General features: G+C 48.2%; 1 protein-coding gene across 11 annotated transcripts in view; it reads left to right on the top strand.

Moving 5' to 3' along the window:
* POC1A (POC1 centriolar protein A) overlaps nucleotides 1-19,468 on the top strand; it is a 101,195-nt gene that overhangs the window by 62,041 nt on the left and 19,686 nt on the right. For 7 of the 11 annotated variants that reach the window (XM_045051020.1, XM_023249402.2, XM_019822527.3 and 4 more), the window contains 2 exons: nucleotides 3,084-3,173; nucleotides 18,687-18,830. In XM_045051020.1, the coding sequence (XP_044906955.1) occupies nucleotides 3,084-3,173; nucleotides 18,687-18,830 (234 nt within the window). Of the gene's footprint in view, nucleotides 1-624; nucleotides 1,074-3,083; nucleotides 3,174-18,686; nucleotides 18,831-19,468 lie in introns of those variants that run through there. The other 4 variants (XM_045051021.1, XM_019822537.3, XM_003982293.5 and 1 more) reach the window with 2 other exon arrangements.

Below are 19,468 nucleotides of genomic sequence, written 5' to 3'. Positions count from 1 at the left end.
GAGACAGGCCCTTTAACATTTGACATAGATTGCAGTAAGCCTCTTGCAATGGTTCTCAAACCTTAATGTGCTTCAGAATCACCCTGAGGCCTTGTTAAACACAGCCTGCCCCATTCCCAGAGCATCTGATTTGGTAAGGAATTTGAAGTTTCTAGGTGATGTTGATGGTCCAAGGACCCACTTTGAAGAGTCACTGGTCTACTGGAAAACAGTCTAGCCAATTGTGACCATGGCATCCTGGGCAGGGACGTAGGGGGAAGAAGAGAGCCTCTGTCCATCTTGGGGAGTTTACATGGCTCGTGGGGACTAACTATAGTTTGGGAAAAGCAGTTGGGGGATTGGGTCCCTTTCAGCCCAATTTGGAGAATTGTGGTCCACTTCTTTCCAAAAGAGGAAAAGTGGTATTGCATTGGCTCTAATCTCAGTCTAGCGTTAAATTCCATCACTTCCCTGTGGGCTCTTTAAACCCAGAGGCACCCAGTAGGCCCCGCTTACAGTTGGGCAGGCAGATGTGTGTTTTTTTTAGCAGCCAGGATGCACTAGGAGGGAGGATGGTACCCAGGGCAGCCCTCTATGGGCCTCTGCCACCTGTCTTGCTGTCTTGGCTCCTTTTCTGCCCGTCAGTGCTGCTGCACCAGTCCAGTCACCTGCTCCTGAATCCACGTCCTGTGGCTCACCTGCCTCCTGCGTTGTCCTCAGTATCCCTGACTCCTGCCTCTTGCCCTCTAGACAGCGATGCCTATATCAGCTCCCATCCTCCAGAGCCTGAGGAGCCTTTAGGGAAGCTGACAGGTAAGAGTCTCTGGCACCCGAGCTTGAGATGGCCTGGGTGCTCATGGCTCAACATCTAAGCCCCCAGGTGAAGGTCTTCTTTGTGGAGCCTTTTGGGGAAGTGCCCCCAGGCAACAAGAGTAGGACCAAGTCCCAAAACAGCAGCAACAGTAGTGGTGGCAAGAGGATGGGGTTGTGGGATGAGACAGAGGCTGCGTCCCCTTCTCTGAGCGGCCCCTTTGAGTTGTAGTTTCCTGCCACTGGAAAATTCTCATCCATTCCACAAACAGGTAGCTCCCTATCCAGAGAAGAGTGGCAGGAAGGCCTATCCAGGAAGGAAAAAAGCCCTATTTAATGACTTAAACCAACAGGAGGCATGGTTTCAGAAATCCTGGGCAAGGCATGGTGAGATACTCACAGTGTCATGAAGATGAAAGAACCTGCCTCTGGAATCCTCACAAGGCCCGGGGACCCTTGCGTCTAGTTCTGCGTGTGTCAGGATACATTGGGAGCATAAACCTGGGCGCTCACACATACCTTTGAGAGCTCTGTTATCTCATTCAAGGCTCTCAGAACTATCTGCTTTCCTTTCGCTCTGGCAGCCATAGTGTGGGTTCAGGGTCAGTGGAGATTCCACGTTGCATGTGGGGAAATGAGCCTAAATCATGGGACAGTGTGCAGTGGGATCCTGAGACCATGATGCTTTGCTACAAAGCATGCATGACCCAGGGCCACTGCTGTGATGCTGCCATTTTGCTGACAGTGGTAACAAGCGTCTACAACCCTGTCAGGCCATGCTGATAAGTCTCCTTCACGGAAGAGCCAACAGAGGCCATGTGTGGTTATAAAACAGAGAAGATGGGCAAGAACTGAGACTGTTGGGATTTGAGAGTCTTCTTCAGTTCCATGCTATTTTTTTCAAACCCAGAAACCTAAAAATGGAGGAAATGAGCCACAAGTGGAAATAGACCCAGTTGCTTAAGTCTGACTAAGACTTTGGGCTGCCTTCACCCACCCCCCACCCCCCACCACCCGCCCTCTGTTCTCCAGCAGAACTATACTCAGCCTTTCAGCTTCTTTCCAGATGACATTTCCTCCATGCGGCCTTCCCTGGGAGGCCCTCGGGTTGCGAATTCTTCCCGCCCCACCTACTGGAGCACTCGCTCTGCTTGCTGGAGCAACCCCTCTTTCCTGTAGTCAGTTATTCACTGGTCTGTCTGGTCTCCCCAGAGGGCTGGGGCCTTGGTCTTCTTGTGGTGCCCAGCATGTAGCTGGAACCCAGAATGCTCTGGAAATCAGAGCTCAGTGGACACGTGCCTGCAGTCTGTGGGCAGCATGGGTTGAACCTGTGAGGCAAGAGGCAGGCCCTGGCTGTTGCTTTTGGCATTTTTGATGGTCCCAGGCTAAATGAAGGAAATCGCTTTCTGGCCTGGTTTGCCACTTTGGGGGCAGGTGCATGGGGTGGTATGGGCAGTGACTGGGCAGTGGAGCATGGTAGAATCTGCATATCTGGACTAGAAGTTTCAGTACTTCTCATTTTCAATGGAAAAAAGCCCTTTGCAGTTTATATTTTCCAGATTGGATGGCAGCGTTGGCCCATGTGTTGTAAGGGTGTTAGATAGTGCTTGTGTTTATGTTCTCATTGGTTACCATGGAAAAAATCAGAATAGATGGTTTCCATGGAGATTATCTTAAAATTAGTTTCTTTGAAGGTCTGGACATTGCTGCAGGGTTCACAGAATGCTTGTGGTGACATTGGGGGCTTTCTCTGCGGCAATGCCAAAGGCTGGTCTGAACATTCATGGATTGAGACAGATCTACCTCCTGGACTTGAAAGTGCCAGGACACCCGGCTGGGGACCCTCGTCAACTTCTTCCTAGGGTCCCACTTGCCTGGCCACCGCTCATTCCAGTCACCTGGGAACTTTTTCTTTTTTATTAAATGAAACAAAACAAAAAACCTTTGAATTGTGGAAAATTTCAAGCTCACACAAAAGGTAGAGAGACTAGTATAACAGACCCCCATGTACCTTTCATCTAGCTTCAGCATTTTGCCAATCTGTTTTGTTCATCTCCCCCACCCCCACCCCACACACGTTTTGTTTTGGTTTTTTTTAGTGGAGTCGGAGTATTTTTGTTTAATCCCAGATACATTATTTTACCCTAAATAAAGACTTCTCTTCGTTGTATAACTGTAGTGCTCTTTTCACACCCAACAAAATTAATAATTCCTTACTATCATCTGTCTAGTCCATATTCACATTTTTTCATATGTGTCAAGAATATGGCTTTGTGCTTCTTGTTCAAATATAGATTTGGGAGGCTTTGAGAAAGTCCAATCTCTGCTCCCCACCGTGGTTCTGGTGCATGGAAAGATTGAGCAGTCTTGGCCCAGAGGTACAGGTAGGTTGGGGGCAGGAGGAGCTCTGGGATGCCTCTCTCCCACCATCCTTAGGGATATTTGTGTACTGTGAGCTCCAGGAACCCCTTGCTCCAGCCTGGAGATGGATCAGCTGCTGCCAGCTGTCCTGGGGCGGGCATCCGCTGGGGGGCGCTGTCCCTCTTTGCAGCCTGTGGGGGAGGCAGGGAGAGAGGTGATGTAACCTTGGTTCACAACAGCTGTATGCAAGTTAATTTTCCAGGAAGGGGAGGCTGGGAGACCCCACGGGATGCAGCCTCCCTAGACTCCTCCCTGGGGGTGAGCGCTTTGGCCCAGAAGAGTCCCGCCGCCTCTGCAGGGTAGGCAGAGCCAGTCATGGTTATCTGTCCTGGCAGGCTTTGCTTGTGTCCTGAGATGCTACACAAAATATGAATTGCCAAGCTTGGAAGTGATGCCTGGGTGTGGTCGTTGCCTCTAACACTCTCCATTGAACTAAGTGCAAGGAGAGTTTAAAATAGCCAGCCTTTGTTCCCGAGGTTTTAAAAATTCAACCCCAGTAGTTACAATGAGCTGTCTTCAAGTGGATCTATAAATAAACTGCTACTGTTCCTCTTTGTCACCGAGAGCTTCGGCGTCTTCCAGAGACGTCGGCTCTGCCGCTCATCTTCATTAGCTGCCTCTCATCTGTGGGGCAGCTGCAGCCAGCAGCAGGCTGGGCTGACAGCGTGTAGTTGTAATGACAGCAACACGTTCCCTCTTAAAAAGCCACATTTTAAAAGCCAAGATTAACTACACAGGGAAAGATGTATTTTCGCATAGGAGAAACCTGGCAGAGAGGTCACCATCACCATTGATCAAGGTCAGCACCACTAATAATATGTCCTGTTCGCATGAGTTCTGTGATGTCAGGTGTTTGGCTTTTGTGGTGTTCTTGTCAAAAATGCTAACCTCGATTCAATCCTGAGAAAACTTCGGACAGACCCTAATTGAGGGACATTTGACAACATAACTGATCAGTACTCTTTGAAAGTGTCAAGGTCGGGGCACCTGGGTGGCTCAGTCAGTTAAGTGTCCGACTTCAGTTCAGGTCAGAGCCGTGTCTCCGTGCTGACCGCTCAGAGCCTGGAGGCTGCTTCAGATTCTGTGTCTCCCTCTCTGCCCCTCCCCTGCTCACGCTCTGTCTCTCAAAAATAAATAAATGTAAAAAATTAAAATTAAAAAAAAAATGAAAGTGTCAAGGTCATGAAAGACAAGAGAAAACTGAGGAGCTGACCTAGGTTGCAAAAGACCAAGGAGAAATAACTAAATGCAGCATGCGGTCCCAGATGGGATTCTGGAACAGCAGGATCCAAGGACATTAGTAGGAAAACTGGTGGAGCTCAAGTGGGGTCCTTAGTTTGGTTAATGGTATTGTCCCAAGATTAATTTCCTGGTCTGATCATTGTACTAATGGTTATGTAAGACGTTAGCACTGGGGAAGCCTGGGGGAGGGATATATGGAAATTCTCTGTACTATTTTTTACAACTTTTTTCTAAGTCTAAAATTAGTTCAAAGCAGTTTAATTTTTTTAAAAGAAAGTCTCCAGTCAACACTGGGCTTTAGCTCTCTCCCAGAGTGCCTCGGCCCAGGTGTTTGCTATGGAAGGGTAGGTGGTTCTGGCTCAAGGGAGGGGGTAGGTAACCCTGAGGTGCTCAGTGCGCAGCCTGGAGTGGGCCCTCAGTAACATTTGTGGAACGGAATTGAGCAAGAGCTGGCCCCAAGAGAAGCAGGTCATGTTCAGAGAGAATGAGCTGGCCGAGGTATTGGTCACTGGCATGGAGACTGTGCAGTGGCTTCATCTGGTTGTCTGTGTTGTCACTTGTGCGAATGCTTCAGAGGTGCATTGGCTCCAGGAACCCCGGGGCAGACTCAGCAGATGTCCTCTAGCATGAGCACAGGCCCGTGACCGGCCTGCCTTCTCCCGAGGCCTCTTGGGGTTGTGTGGAAGACTCTACCCCCACCGCTGCCCGGTTCCTCCTTGGCTCTGGCCCTGGCCCCCAGCTCTGCCTTGCGGCCCACTTGCGTGTGTTTCTGGCTATACTGGGTATGATGGCCTGGAGGGCTTCAGTGCCTAAAGGCCTGGGATGTTTCCCTGTTCCCTCAGAGCCCTTCCAGAGAGGAGGGCCAGGGACCCCCTCTGTGCCAAGGGAAGTTCTTGCTGCGTGATAGCCTGCTTGCTTTCTCATGGCCTCCACCCATTTGTAGTTGCTTAGCCTTCCTCTCCTGGCTCATCCTTGCTCCTTTCTCCCCAGAGTTTCCCTCACCTGGCTGTGTCCCTGCAGTGAGACAGACCTTTCCAGCTCCACTGCTTTCTCTTAGGGGCATATTTGGATGTCGGAATGACTTCCCAGGTCCTGCTTATCAAGGCAATGCTTTCACTCCTTTGAAAACTTTGGCTTTTATACATCAGCCCTCTTGTATGTGGGGCAGTACTTGGAAACTCCCAGAGAGTGTGGCTGGGGGATAGCCGGAGGTTGCGGGGGCTAGAGCCTGGGAGTGGCTGTTAGACCCTGGGTGTGGGGGCCTCAGTCTTGATTTGGGCCTGGGGGAGGAGGTGGGGCACCTTGGTTTGTGCAGTTAGCATCTCCCATGTGCCAGGCGCGTCTGTGAGTGACACAGGTGTGATAGGATGCCACCTGCCTCAAAGGGACCACCCCCTGAGGAGAGGACTGTGAGGTGAGAAAGTGCGCCCTGAGCTATCTGCAGTTCTAGGGTGGGTCGGGCACATGGATCCCTCATCCATTTTAGACCCATCCTTTGACCCCTTCACAATTCTCACTTCAAAGAATACTCTTTCCCCTTCCCATCAGTGGGGGCCTGGAATCAAAGGGTGGCTTTTAGACCCAAATGTGATCCGTCGTTATGGAGCGTTTGATTCCATTCTGAGGCTGCCCTGTTGGCCCCAGGCCCCTGTGCCCCTGAGCCTGTTGGCTCCCTCTGTGCACACAGATGACCCGGCACCCCGCCTTCCTTGGGAGCCTACTGTGGGGAACACACGAAGGCACGCTGCACATTCATACTCTAGATGAAAGCCAACACAGTAACCAAATTCCATACTGATATTTAGGCTGGCTTGGAAGAACATTGGCAGGATTGCCGAACAATTAGATGATTTTAAGACACCAGAATTCCTCCTGGGTTCAGGGCTATGTTTAGAACCAGAAGTTTTCTCTCTTGTTGGACTCCAGGCCGGAACTCTAAATTATAGGGCAGACAAGACTGTTGTATATCTAGTCCACAAATATGTGTGGTGGATTCAGTACCAGGTTTCTTTTGAGCTCTGATTTGAGAAAATGGCCACGACTTCTTCCATTTGAAGAGCTGGAGAGGAGGGTGAGCTCAAGTGAGCTCCGTCCTATTTTCTGCTCTCCTTGCCAGCATCAGGTTTAGCAAACAGAGGCAGGCAGACATAGACACCTATTAACTTTTCATGAGGGCAAATTGTCGAAGCCAAAGGCCTGAGGCAAAGACTGTAAGAAACGTGTCCGTGAATCTCTGTACCTTCACTTAGCAGACTATGCAATGAGCAGTTGAATGAAAGATTAAGTTGAAAAGATTTAATCATGGTGCGTGTGTCTGTCCATTTCTTTCAGTTTTGTGCTCAGCCCTGTTTTGGAAACACAGTGACACACTTCAGTGTTTTTAGTGGGCGGTGGCCAGTCGGGCTGCTTCCTGGGTCTGTATGAGTTGGGTACCAATGAGGCAGCCTAGATCTTGGGCCCAGGTCACCTTCCTCTCCCTTTTGTGGTCCAGAGTCAAGCCGTGGACCAGTTCCTGGATACTTTTGTCTATTACAGTTTCAGTTTCCAGAATAGGCTGAGCAGGGGGCAAGGTCCAGTGTTAGAGATTGAGAGAAGAGGAGAAATTTCCATCTTGAACAGGTGTTAATAATTGACCACCCCACTTACCATAGTGGGGAGTTCTGTCACGTCGACTCACAGCATCTTTGTGGTAAATCTCCAGCCACTACTGGCTGCCGGCCAGGTGTTTGCAGACCTTGCATGTTCATGACTGTCAAGCTGCATAGGGACCCCTAAGTGGCTGGGGCCTAACATTCCATACACCTGGCAGCCGCTGCTTGGGAAATGCTGCCTGGGCACCTCCACTGATGACCAGGGAGATTGAGGCTTTGGGAATTAAACTGTACTGAAATGTGAGTCTGGTTTGGAACTATAATCACCATACCAATGGTGGACCTCATGGACCTCACCTGGAGCCTTCAGCCGTGGGTTTTGCCCCCTGGTGATGTCCAATGGAGACGTAGTGATTTTCACCTTGAGTACAGAGTGACTGTGATGGGTATGCAGTGTCATGATGGGCAGGTCGGGCTTCAGGGGCATTTCAGTTGTAACTGCATCTTTTTTTTTTTTTTTTTTAAGTCAGGCTTGCATGGGGTGCCTGGGTGGCTCAGTCGGTTGGGCGTCCAACTTCGGCTCAGGTCATGATCTCGCGGTTCGTGGGTTCGAGGCCTGCGTCAGGCTCTGTGCTGACAGCTTCCAGAGCCTGGAGCCTGCTTCGGATTCTGTGTCTTCCCTCTCTCTCTGCCCCTCCCCAGCTCACACTCTGTTTCTCTCTCTTTCTCTCAAAAATAAATAAACATTAAAAAAAATAAATAAAGTCAGGCTTGCTTATTTACTTATTTTAAAGCTTATTTATTTTGAGAGAGAGAGAGAGAGAGAGAGAGAGAGAGAGAGAGAGAGAGAGAGAGAGAATGAGTCCCAAGCAGGCTCTGCGCTGGCAGCATGGACCCCAATGCAGGGCTTGATCCCACAAACTGTGAGATTGTGACCTGAGCCAAAATCATGCATTTCATGCTCTACTGACTGAGCCAGCCATGAGCTCCAGCATTCACCATTAAAAAAAAAAGAAAACTGCTCTAGGAGTTTGGACAAACATATACAGTTATATAATCACCACCACATTCAAGGTGCAGAATATTTCCATCATCCCAAAAGTTCCTTTTTGCCACTTTATATCAATCCACTCCTTCCACCTCCAGCCCCTGGCAACCACTAATCTGCTTTCTGTCACTACAGATTGGTTTGTGTTTTTCTGAATTTGATATAAATGGAATCATGTAGTTATATATTCTTTCTGGTCTGTCCCCCCCCCCCCCACCGCACCCCACTCAGCCTAATTATTTAGAGATTCACCCTTGTTGTTAACATGTATCAGTAGTTCATTTGTTTTTTTTTTTAAATTTTTTTTTTTTTCAACGTTTTTTATTTATTTTTGGGACAGAGAGAGACAGAGCATGAATGGGAGGGGCAGAGAGAGAGGGGGACACAGAATCAGAAGCAGGCTCCAGGCTCCGAGCTGTCAGCCCAGAGCCCGACGCGGGGCTCGAACTCACGGACCGCGAGATCGTGACCTGGCTGAAGTCGGACGCTTAACCGACTGCGCCACCCAGGCGCCCCTAGTTCATTTGTTTTTAATGCTGAGGAGTACTCCATTGAATGGATTATAGCACATTTGTCTGCTGTTGTTGAACACTTGGGTTATTCCCAATTTTGGGCTATTACAAATAAAGTTGCTGTTAACTTTTATGTACTTATATTTCTATGGACATAATTTCCCTTTTTCTTGGGTACACACCTAGCTGTGGAATGGCTGGGACATATAGGTATATGTTTAGCCTGTCAAGTAATTATCAGACTGTTTTCTAAAGTGGTTGTACCATCTTACATTCTCCCCAGCAGTGTCTGAGTTTGAATTTCTCTAACCTCCTTGTCAGCACTTGGTATGGTCAGTCTTTTTAACTTTAGACTGTTCTAATAGGTGTATACTGGTATCTTACTGTGATTTTAATTTGCATTTTGCTAACGACTAATGATGCAGAGCATCTTTTTATGTATCATTGCCATTTTTATATGTTCTTTGATGAAGTATCTGTTCACATCTTTGCTTATTTGTTTTTTGAATATTAGGTTTTTTTCTCATTGGTTTTGACAGTTCTAAAATATTCTTGATATGTGACTTATAAATATTTTCTCCCAATTTGTAGTTTGCGTTTTCATTTTCTTTATTTTTTAATTTTTTTTTAATGTTTATTTTTTGAGAGACAAAGAGACACACAGAGTGTGAGCGGGGGAGGGGCAGAGAGAGAGGGAGACATAGAATCTGAAGCAGGTTCCAGGCTCTGAGCTGTCAGCACAGAGCCTGATGCCAGACTCGAACTCAGGAACCGTGAGATCGTGACCTGAGCCGAAGTCAGACGCCCAACCTACTGAGCCACCCAGGCACCCCTCTTTTTTTTTTTTTTAAGTTTATTTATTTTGAGAGAGAGAGAGAGAGAGAGAGAATGGGGAAGGGGCAGAGAGAGGGAGACAGAATCCCAAGCAGGCTCCGTGCAGGCAGCGCAGAGCCTGATGGGGGCTCAAACTTATGAACAATGAGATCATGACCTGAGCTGAAGTCGGACACTTAACTGACTGAGCCACCCAGGCGTCCTGAGTTTTCATTTTCTTAACTGTCTTTCAAATAGTAGTTTTAAATGTTAATGAAGTTCATTTTATCAGTGCTTTCTTTTATGGGCCATTCTTTCAGTGTCATATCTAAGAAATCTTTGCCTAATCCAAAGTTACAAAGATCTTCTCCTATGTTTTAGAAAAGAAAATTATACAAATATTATAGTTTTAGGTTTTACATGTAGGTCTGTGATCCATTTTGAGTTACTTTTTGTATGTGGTGTAAAGTATGTAACAGAGTTCATTGTTTTACATATGGATAGCCAGTTCCTGCAACTGTCTTTACTAAGTTGTTTGTGTAACTGTGTTAAAAATTAATTGACCAGATATCTGTGGGTGTATTTCTGGACACTGTTTGTTCCATTGTTCTATTTGTCTGTCTTTTCACCAGTACCACACTTGTCTTGGTTGCTGTAGCTTTAGACTAAGTCTTGAAATCAGGTAATGTGAATTTTCTCATTTTCTTCTTCTGTTCAAAATTGTTTTGGCTTCTCTAGTTGCTCTGCCTTTTCATACAGATTTCAGAATCAGCTTCTTGATTTCTGTAGTTGATTTCAGGGAGAATTGAGATCTTAATAACATTGAGCCTTCAGTATATAAACATGGTACTTCATTGATATTGGTCTTCTTTGATTTTACTCATCAACGTATGGTAGTTTTTTTGCATATATGTTATTAGACTTATATCTAAGCATTTTGTTGTGGGTTGAATGGTGGCCCCCCCCAAAAGATATGTCTGTGTCCTGACCCCCAGAACCTGCAATTGTGATTTTATTTGGGAAAAGGATCTTTGACGATGGAGTTAATTGGCCCTAAATCCAATGACAAGTGTCCTTATAAGAGATACACAGAGAGAAGAAGATAAGGCCATGTGGAGATGGAGGTAGGGACTGGAGTTATGCATAAACTAGGGAATCCTGGAGCCACCAGAAACTGGAAGAGGCAAGAACAGATTCTCCCTTAGTGCCTCCAGAGGGAAGGGCTCTTGTTGATACCTTAATTTTGGATTTCTGATCTCTAGAACTCTGAGAATAAATTTCTCTTGTTTTAAGCCATCAAGTGTGACAGTTTGTTAGAACAACCATAAGAAATTAATAATAAAATTCATGAGGGGTGCCTGGGTGGCTCAATCGGTTAAGCATCTGACTCTTGGTTTCAGCTCAGGTCATGATTTCACAGTCTGTGAGATCAAGCCCCGAGTTAGGCTCCATGCTGACAGCATGGAGCCTACTTGGGATTCTCTCTCTCCTTCTCTCTCTGCCCTTCCCCCACTCATGCTTATGCACACTCTCTCTCAAAATAAATAAACTTTTTAAAAAATTCATGATTTTTGTGCTATTAAAAAGATAATGACCAAGGATTTTTGAAAATTAATGAAAGGTGTCAAACCATAGATCCAAAAACCTCAGAGAAAGGACAAGCAAGCTGAATAAAAAACAAAACTAAAACCCTGCACAAATTATATTGAAGTTTTTGAAAATCAAACATTAAGAGAAAATCTTGAAAGTCGACAGGAAGGAGACGTTATATACAGAGCTGGTCGAAGGTAAGAATCACAGACGAATTTTCATATGAAACTACACAATCCAGAAGACATTGAAGTAACATCTTAAAGCGTTGAAAGAAAAAACTGTCAACCCAGAATTCTGTACTTAGCAAAAATATCTCTTAAAAATGAAAGAGAAATAGACTTTTTTCGGACAAAAGCTGAAATAATTCACTACCAGCAAATTTGGTCTATAAGGAATGTCTCTTTTCTCTCTCCTTTCCTTCTGGAATTCCACTCGTACAGGTTAGACAATTTGATATTGTCTCACAGTTTATGGATGCTCTGTTCTGTTTTTTTCACCCCTATTATCTTTCAGTTTGAGGAATTGATCAATGTTTAAGGACACTGATTTATTTTCCTCAGCTGAGCTGAGCCTATAAATAGCCTGTCAAAGCCATTCTTCATCTCAGTTACTGGGTTTCTTATTTCTAGCATTTGCGTGGACTCTTTCTTATAATTTCTACCTCCCTGGTGGAATTCCGGATCTGTCTGTGTGTATTGTCCACATTTTCCAATTCGACCTTTAACATGTTAGTCATTGTTATTTTAAATTGTATGTCTGATAGTACCAACATCGAAGTCCTCTGATTCTGCTGATTACTTTCTGTCTGACAGTGTCTTTTTCCTTGCCTTTTGTGTGTCTCGTAATTTTTTATTAAATGCTGTACATCGTGGTTAGGACAGTAGAGACAGAAGTAAATAGTCTTATCAGGAGTTGAGCTGAGTTTAGTGTTACTGTGTACTTAGGTGAGGTCTGGGTGTTGGAGGGTTTTTCTCAATGTTCCTGCTCCACCCCCAGCTTTCAACCTTCCTTGGGGGCCTGTTCCTCAGAGGGCATCTATTTCCATGCTCTTACACCTCCCCTAGCAATAGGCTGCTGGTGCAAGGTTGTTGGTGCTGGCTAGCTTTGTTGCAAGTCTTCTCTGTTAGCCTGGCCCCAGCTTTAGTCTTAGACAGGCCCTATATCCCTGGGTCTTAGAAGTAGGGCATTCTTAGTAGCCCATCCCCTCCCTCAGCCTTAGGAAGCCTGAGTGATGTTGGCTCAGGATGGTTTCTTGCCTCTCCTCACCAGGGGCAGCGGGGTTTTATCTTTGCTCATCTCCCAATAACTTATGGGTTTTGTTCTGTAGGAGAGAAGGGTCCTGTTAGGGTTTCATGCCTTTTCCGTGTCAGCTGCCTTCCTCTGGGTTTGCACCCTCAGGGATGGTTTTCTCCCATCTCCTGCCCTGCTGCCAATCTTTGTCATGAATCCCCAGTGGAGGTCTGTGAAAAACTTGTGAGTGGATGCAAACTCCATTTGTGTCTGTGGTTCCCAGGGGTTCTTCACTCTCACACTCTCTATACTCAGCCTCTAGCAGTTTGTTGGCTTAACTTAGTTCTTCTTACCCACTTATATAGCACCCAGTGCCCCTTCCTCCCGTGCTTTGCCATAGGTGAGCTGATGTTCACTTCCTGTTTTCCTTAGATGAGTCTGCCTTTCCTTAGATTTCAAGCTAGCTGTTTGCTTTGTGACTTCAGTTCTCTGATTTAAGAAAGTTTTGGATTGCTATTCTTGCAATTGCTATATTGTAATTCTTTTGGATTGCTAGTCTTTTTCTTGTTAGGATGGAGTTAATGTTTTACCCAACTTTCTACATCCTAGGCAGAGGCTCCTTATCCATATCTGCATCTTGATGATGAATAAGTGAGACCATAGTCAGTCCAGATGGGTTGACTTCTTGTCACAAGGAAGACCTGCAGGCTATTTTGTTGTTGTGTTTTTTAATGAAAATTTATGGTTAGTGACCCATGTGTTTAAGTGACTGAGATCAACCACAGATATTTCTGCAGTTTCTACTGTTTGCAAAGTGTGAGTTCCTGGTGGCATGTGATAGTCTGGCAGCAGCAGAAACTGAGACAAGCAGTTTAACCTGCTATGAGAGCCCAGGATCCCACACCAGGGTGGGGTGAGAGGGGACCCCTACACACCCCAAATGAGATTTCCACAGTTAAACAGATTTGTCTTTTCTGAGTTTTCAGCTTTTTAAAAAAAAATTTTTTTTAGTGTTTTATTTATTTTTGAGAGAGTGAGAGCATGCAAGTGGGGGGGGGGGAGAGAGAGAGAGAGAGAGAGAGAGAGAGAGAGAGAGAGAGAGAATGAATGAATATTTCAAGCAGGCTCCATGCTGTCTGTGTAGAGCCCAATGCGGGGCTCTATCTCACAAACCGTGAAAGCATGACCTGAGCTGAAATCAAGAGTCGGATGCTTAATCAAGTGAGTCACTCCAGTCAGGTGCCTTCCCCCCCACTTTTTTTTTTTTTAATGTTTGTGTATTTATTTTGAGAGAGAGAGTACAAGCAGGGGAGGAACAGAGAGAGGGAGAGAATAGAGAATCCCTAGCAGGCCCCAGCACTGTCAGCATAGAGCCCGACGCAAGGATCGATCCTACGAACTGAACCATGAGATCACGACCTGAGCTGAAATTAAGAATTGGATGCTTAACCCAACTAAGCTACCCCACCTTTTTTTTATTTTGATGTTAAGCTGTATATATTTGGGGTGCCTGGGTGGCTTAGTCAGTTGAGTAGCTGACTCTTGATTTCTGCTCAAGTTATGATCCCAGGGTCATGGGATCAATCCCTGTGTCGGGCTCCGTGCTGAGTGTGGAATCTGCTTAAGATTCTCTCTCTCTCCCTCTGTCCCTCTCCCCCACTGGCACACTCTCTCTCCCTCTTTGTCTAAAATAAAAAATAACAATAATAAATAATGAGATGTTTATATTTGGCACAAGTGAAAGATGACAACTTGGTACAGCTCTGTAGGTATGTACATGTAGGCTAATGTGACTTTACTCATGCATGCTATGCCTGCGAACCACCAGGCAGGGCCCCAGGACCCTTTGATGTTGAATGGGCAAAGCACTGATAGGATTTTCCTCCTTCAGTGCTGCTCCAGTTATTCCATCACTGTCATTACTCACGGCCCTGGCACGTGTGTCCCTTCCCACTCTTGTTTGTCATCTTATCTCTGCTTATCGCTTGTTTGCCAAGCTCTGGGAAATACCACATCTCCAGGGTGCTGGAGTGCAGGTGAGTGGCCACGATGCTGTGTCAGGTGGGACTGTTGGCCCTTTGCCTTGGGAAGGTTTCATTACACAGGAATGTCACCGTGGTGGGCTTGGCTCTTTGAGGCATCCAGTGTGTGTGGAGGGCCCGCTGTGTGTTCAGCTCTGCGCCAGGCAGGCATTCCAGGGCAGGTGGGTGGGGGAATGACGCAAAAAGTGTTAAACACAGGATGTAAGAGAAGCTGGGCGTGTGGAAGCAAAACTGCAGGCCATGTCACCTGTCAGTAGCTGCCTGATGTCAGGGAACTGCCTGTACTTTGGGTTCTGATCTCCGCTCTGTCGTTTCCTGAGTGACTTCAAGCAAGATTCTTACCTCCCTGAGCCTCCTTCCCCATCTGAAAAATAAGGTTAAGGGGAACCTGGGTGACTCAGTTGGTTAAGCGTCTGACTCTTGGTTTCTGCTCAGGTCATGATCTCACGGGTTCATGGGTTTGAGCCCCACGTTGGGCTCCATGCTGCCAGCTTGGAGCCTGCTTGGGATTTTCTCTCCCCACCCCCCACCTCGGCCTCAAAAATAAATAAATAAACTTTAAAAAAAAAAAAAAAGAAAGAAAGAAAAAAGAAGGTTACTAACACCTGCTGTGAAGGGCCCCTATAAGGATTAAGCGAAGTGACATGTATAAACGCTGGCACATGGTAGGTAATAAGTAGACAGCAGTGACTGCCATCTTTATATGCTGGCCTGGTGGTGTGTTAAGTGCTATAATGTCCACTGTTGAGAGGACAAGGAAGCAGAAAAGGGCCATGTCCTGGTGGACAGGGACCAAACGGCGTGGCTGGAGGAATAGCCTGGGGCAGGCAGGACCCTGGACCTTGTGAGTGAGGCTTGAGGCTGGGAACCTTCCGACAGTCACTTTCTTTCTGAGCCTCAGTCTCCTTTATTGTATAATGGACGCAGCCTGTGAAGCTTGGAGTAGGTGGGAAAACACGGTGGTTCCTGCTTTCCTTTCCTCCCAAGGCTACCTCCCTGACTTGACACATGGCTGCTGTCCTCAGTGCACCTTTGGAGCTGGCTCGGTTTTGGCTCAGAAGGAGGGTTCCTGTTGCGAGTCAGTGGTGCTCCCTCCTCCCGCCACCCCCCCCCCCCCCCCCCCCCCCCCCGCCATCACTGGGCTTCCAGAGACTCCGCTCGGCACTGTCAGTTTCTGGGCCGTTTTTCAGAAACACTCAGAATTTCCATTCCATCTTTCCCAGGCAGCAGGCAGCGTCCGTCTGACCACTCCTCAAGGATGCTGGCTGTCGGGACAGAGGGCTGCCTGACTCCCACCCTCCTTCTCATGGCCTCTCCTGAGGGAGCCACGGGGAACTCACTGTCCAAAGGAAGAGTGTGCGTGTCCAAAAGGTGGGGGTCCTTTGGAAGTAGTGGGCACAGGGCCGTGGCTACTTCTCAAGAAAGGTCCACTGATGATATCAGATAAGTGCCTTTCACAGCCCAGCCCTTTGTGGGGCAGGCCCAATCATCACCCCCATCTTGCAGATGAGGAGGTGGAGGCCCAGGGAGGTTAAGCCTCTTGCCCAGGGCCACCTTGCCGGTGAGTGGTGGAGCTTGATGTGAGCCAAGCCTGAGTCCCTGCTCATCCTCTCTGCACTCTGCTGTGTCTCCTGACATTGCCACCTGGGTCTGGGGGCTGCTGCAGTGAGGTAGCGTCTGGTCAAGCCTTCTGAAATGTTTCCTTTCGGAATGGACTTCTGGATCGACATTGGGATCTAACATTGTGTGCCAATCTGTGTCAATAACCAGTGTTGTGGTTGAACCGCCCCTTAGTTCTTATATGATTATAAGACTCCCATCAGCAGTAACCATCAGGAAACTTTGAAAAAATAAAGGTTTATTACTTTCAGTACCTAGAAATAGCACACGTGAGGCCACATGACATGGTTGAGGTTGGCAGATAGAGAGTGGGCACTCATAGGCCTGGGGTTCTACTTTTATTGGGATTGAAGGTAGGGGCCTAGGAATTTTAAGGGCTCACTCTTTATTGGTGGATTTGAAACTTAAGAGTGGGAATTTAAGAAAAAAACAAGTGGTCCAATGGTCAGTTATCAAAAATCTACCAAGATCTCTTAAGACAAAGGAGCCTGTGCAGTGGGAGGTGGCCTGGCTCTTTATCTGGTCGTGTGCTGGCAATGTGTTTATTCAAGATAGCCCTTTTCCAGCGGATGCCTCTTTGAAGTGGATGCCTGAGCAGTCAAGCTGAAGTCAAGCACTCGCATTACAAAAAAGAAGAGGAAAAAAACAAAACAAAACACCCACAACTGTCAGGGCTTTCACTAGCCAAGGGCATTGATTCCTAGAGGCCTGGAACCCCAGCCCTGGTGGGCTAGGGTCTTACAAAACGGCTGTAGCACCACAGCAGACACGCACACGATGGGTTTGCACACATGGCACTGTTCCTGTTTTCAAGAATGTGTCTCACATTCACTTTCTTTGTAACCTCCAAAGCCTGTATTTGTCCAGGTTCAAATGGACGTGGACTGGAGAGTTTGTTATCTATGAGATTGGAACACTTTCCTAATAAAGGAAGATATGCAGTAGGGTCCATGTGCTAAATTGCCCTCCTTGGCTGGTTGGGAATCATCTCCTGGGGTGATACTTTTCAAGGACTCTGATGTCCACCCAGGTGAGCATGTCCAGGGCAGAGCGTCTTTCTAGGGCTTGGCCACTGTGGGTTCATCCAAGAGATGGGGAGACTCAGAGATGCAAGCTAGGTGCTGGTGGCAGGTGTGCAGGCAGCCGTGTTGGGGTGAGACAGTGGACAGGTGTGCAGGCATCCGAGGTGAGCCCCAGTCAAAACTAGTATACTCCACTGGCCATGGCATTGAGGGGTGGAGGGGTGCCAGGTAGAGTAGCCTTCGCTCTGTGGTATCTGGGTAGTTGGCAAGCTCTAAACTCAGTAATGTCCTAGATTCAGAAGGGAGAGGGGTGATGAGTGTGGGCAGGAGAAAGAGGGACATAGACGCATGGATGGGCAGCCAGCAAGCCCTGTGGGCAGGCCAGCATTGATCCATCCCACTCATGTGTCCTGGTCCTGGGGATGCAGTGGCTGGGGTGGGGCAGCCACAGGCGTGTGGGAGTACAGAGGAGCTTCTGATCAGGAGTTCAGGGTTGCAAAGTGAGTGGAGGACAGGATGCTGGGGCCAGGGGAAAGGAAGGGCGGATGAGGGCCCTTGGGAGGCCTCCCAGTAGGGAGGACTTTGGGAGTTGGGCTAGAGGGTGCAGAAGCAGGAGGGGAGCTGTGAAAGGAGGTAGGCTGAAGCGGGGTGCCTTGTCAAGGGGCTTGAATTTTCTCCCAAAGGCAGCAGAGAGCCCTGGAGGACTAGCAAAGTCAGGGAGTAATGTGGTGACATTTGGGATGTCTGTTAGTGCCGTTAGTGAGGTCATGGTTTAAGGCCCTGAGCCCTAAGTGTAGCTGCATTTATGGGTTACTGGGGCCTTTGGGCCAGGCCAAGAGTGTGAGCCTCACCAAATATGTCATGTCCACGGAGGAATTGGAGGCTCCAAGACCAAACTGGGGCATCTGCTGACTGTGTCCTTGGGAATCCCACCCTGCACAGCACTTCCTAGGTTAGGAGAGGCATTCATCTGTGTGCAGACTGGTGCCTGAATTTGGGGGGGACACATGTAGGACTGGGATGAGTCCCCTTAGGAAATCACTTGTGCTCAGTGGTTGTGGGGGGTGGCGTGGACAGAGGTTAGGATGGCTTCTGCGTTTGGGAGCAGAAGGATCTTAGGCAGAAACACTGATTCCTCACATTCCCGGAATCCTGTCTAAAGAGCCCAGGGTGCCTGTCCTGTGGATTCTGACTCCCACCAGCCATCTGGCCAGGATGTTCACACAGAATGCCTGTTTTCCCAGGGGATGTGCACTAGGGCGGGATTAGAACATCCCCCCGGTTCTAGGCTATCCCTGCGCTGGGGGGTGGGGAATTGGCATTGATCTGACCAGGAAGAGGGGTGGCTTCAGAGCCAGGCTGGCGTCAGGGTCTCTGGACTCTGAGAGGCCTACTGGGGGGTGTAGGCTGCTTGAAGAGCCAGCAGCTGGCCTGGCCGCCCTGATGGCCACCAGGAGCCAGCGGAGTGCACTCACCGGCCCACCCGCACATCCCTTCCAGGCCCCTCTGGCCCACACTGCCAAATGCTCTGATTGCGCTCCTCACTCACAGCCTCTGCTTAGAAAGGAAGTCCTGGAAGGGGGCGTGTGGCCCGGTTGTGGGAGTACCCCCTCACTGTGTTTCCCGCCAATATTTGGAACTCATTTTCTCCAGTTTACTGGTGGTTTTTTACTTCATCCTTCAGAGGGGCTGTTCCTTCCTCTGTTGTTTCTTTAAGCACTGAATGAAGACTGAAGGACTCCCTTTCTTTTCGTTGTCTTTAGCCAGAAGTGGATTTCCCTGTCCCTCCAGGCAGAGGCAGGAGTCAGGAGTCGGTGCAGAGCCAGCCCCAGGAGCCCATCAGCATGCCCCAGACGCTGACCAGCACGTTGGAGCACATCGTGGGCCAGCTGGACGTCCTCACCCAGGTAGGCCCTGACGTGTGTTCACCCCACCGTCTGCACTTGGCCTGGCATTTGGACCATTTGGAGTTGGCCAGCAAGTGCTGGATTTTTAAAAAACATAATCATAATGGACTTACTTTCTAGGCCAAATTAATGAAATTGCAGTGCCTGCCCTGAGATCCTGGCTCTCAGAACCATCCAAGCCCCGGCCAGGCCACTGGACCCTAAAATCAGCAGTGCTAGATCCTGCCAGGGTATGCCCTCCCAGGGCTGGCCTGGGCTGCAGCAGAGCTTTGGAGGAAACACTGTCCATTCATCCTGCACATCACCGGGTGGGCACTCCAGGGACGTGCCAGGGAACTGTAAGCAGTGAGTCAAGGCGTCTGGGAGCCCAGGCTCTGGGTTTGAGCTGGCACTGCTCCTTATCCTCCATGCAACCTTGGCAAAATCCCTTCGGCTCTCTAAGCCCTGGTGGGTTCCTCTGTGATGTGCAGTGGTCATGGACTCCACATCCCACGTTTGTGGTCAGGATCAAAGGAGATGAATCTGTGGGAAGTGTTTGGCTTATGCCTGGCTCTAGGTAGCTGCTCAATAAATGTTAGCTGTGTGCTGACCACCATCGTCAAGATGGACGTGGGCCCCGGCCTCTGGAGCACGTGGAC

Source organism: Felis catus, chromosome A2 (genome assembly GCF_018350175.1).
Source record: "Felis catus isolate Fca126 chromosome A2, F.catus_Fca126_mat1.0, whole genome shotgun sequence".
NCBI classification, from domain to species: domain Eukaryota; kingdom Metazoa; phylum Chordata; class Mammalia; order Carnivora; family Felidae; genus Felis; species Felis catus.
Note: the sequence above shows the minus strand (reverse complement) of the source record. Positions and strands in the feature narration are given on the sequence as shown.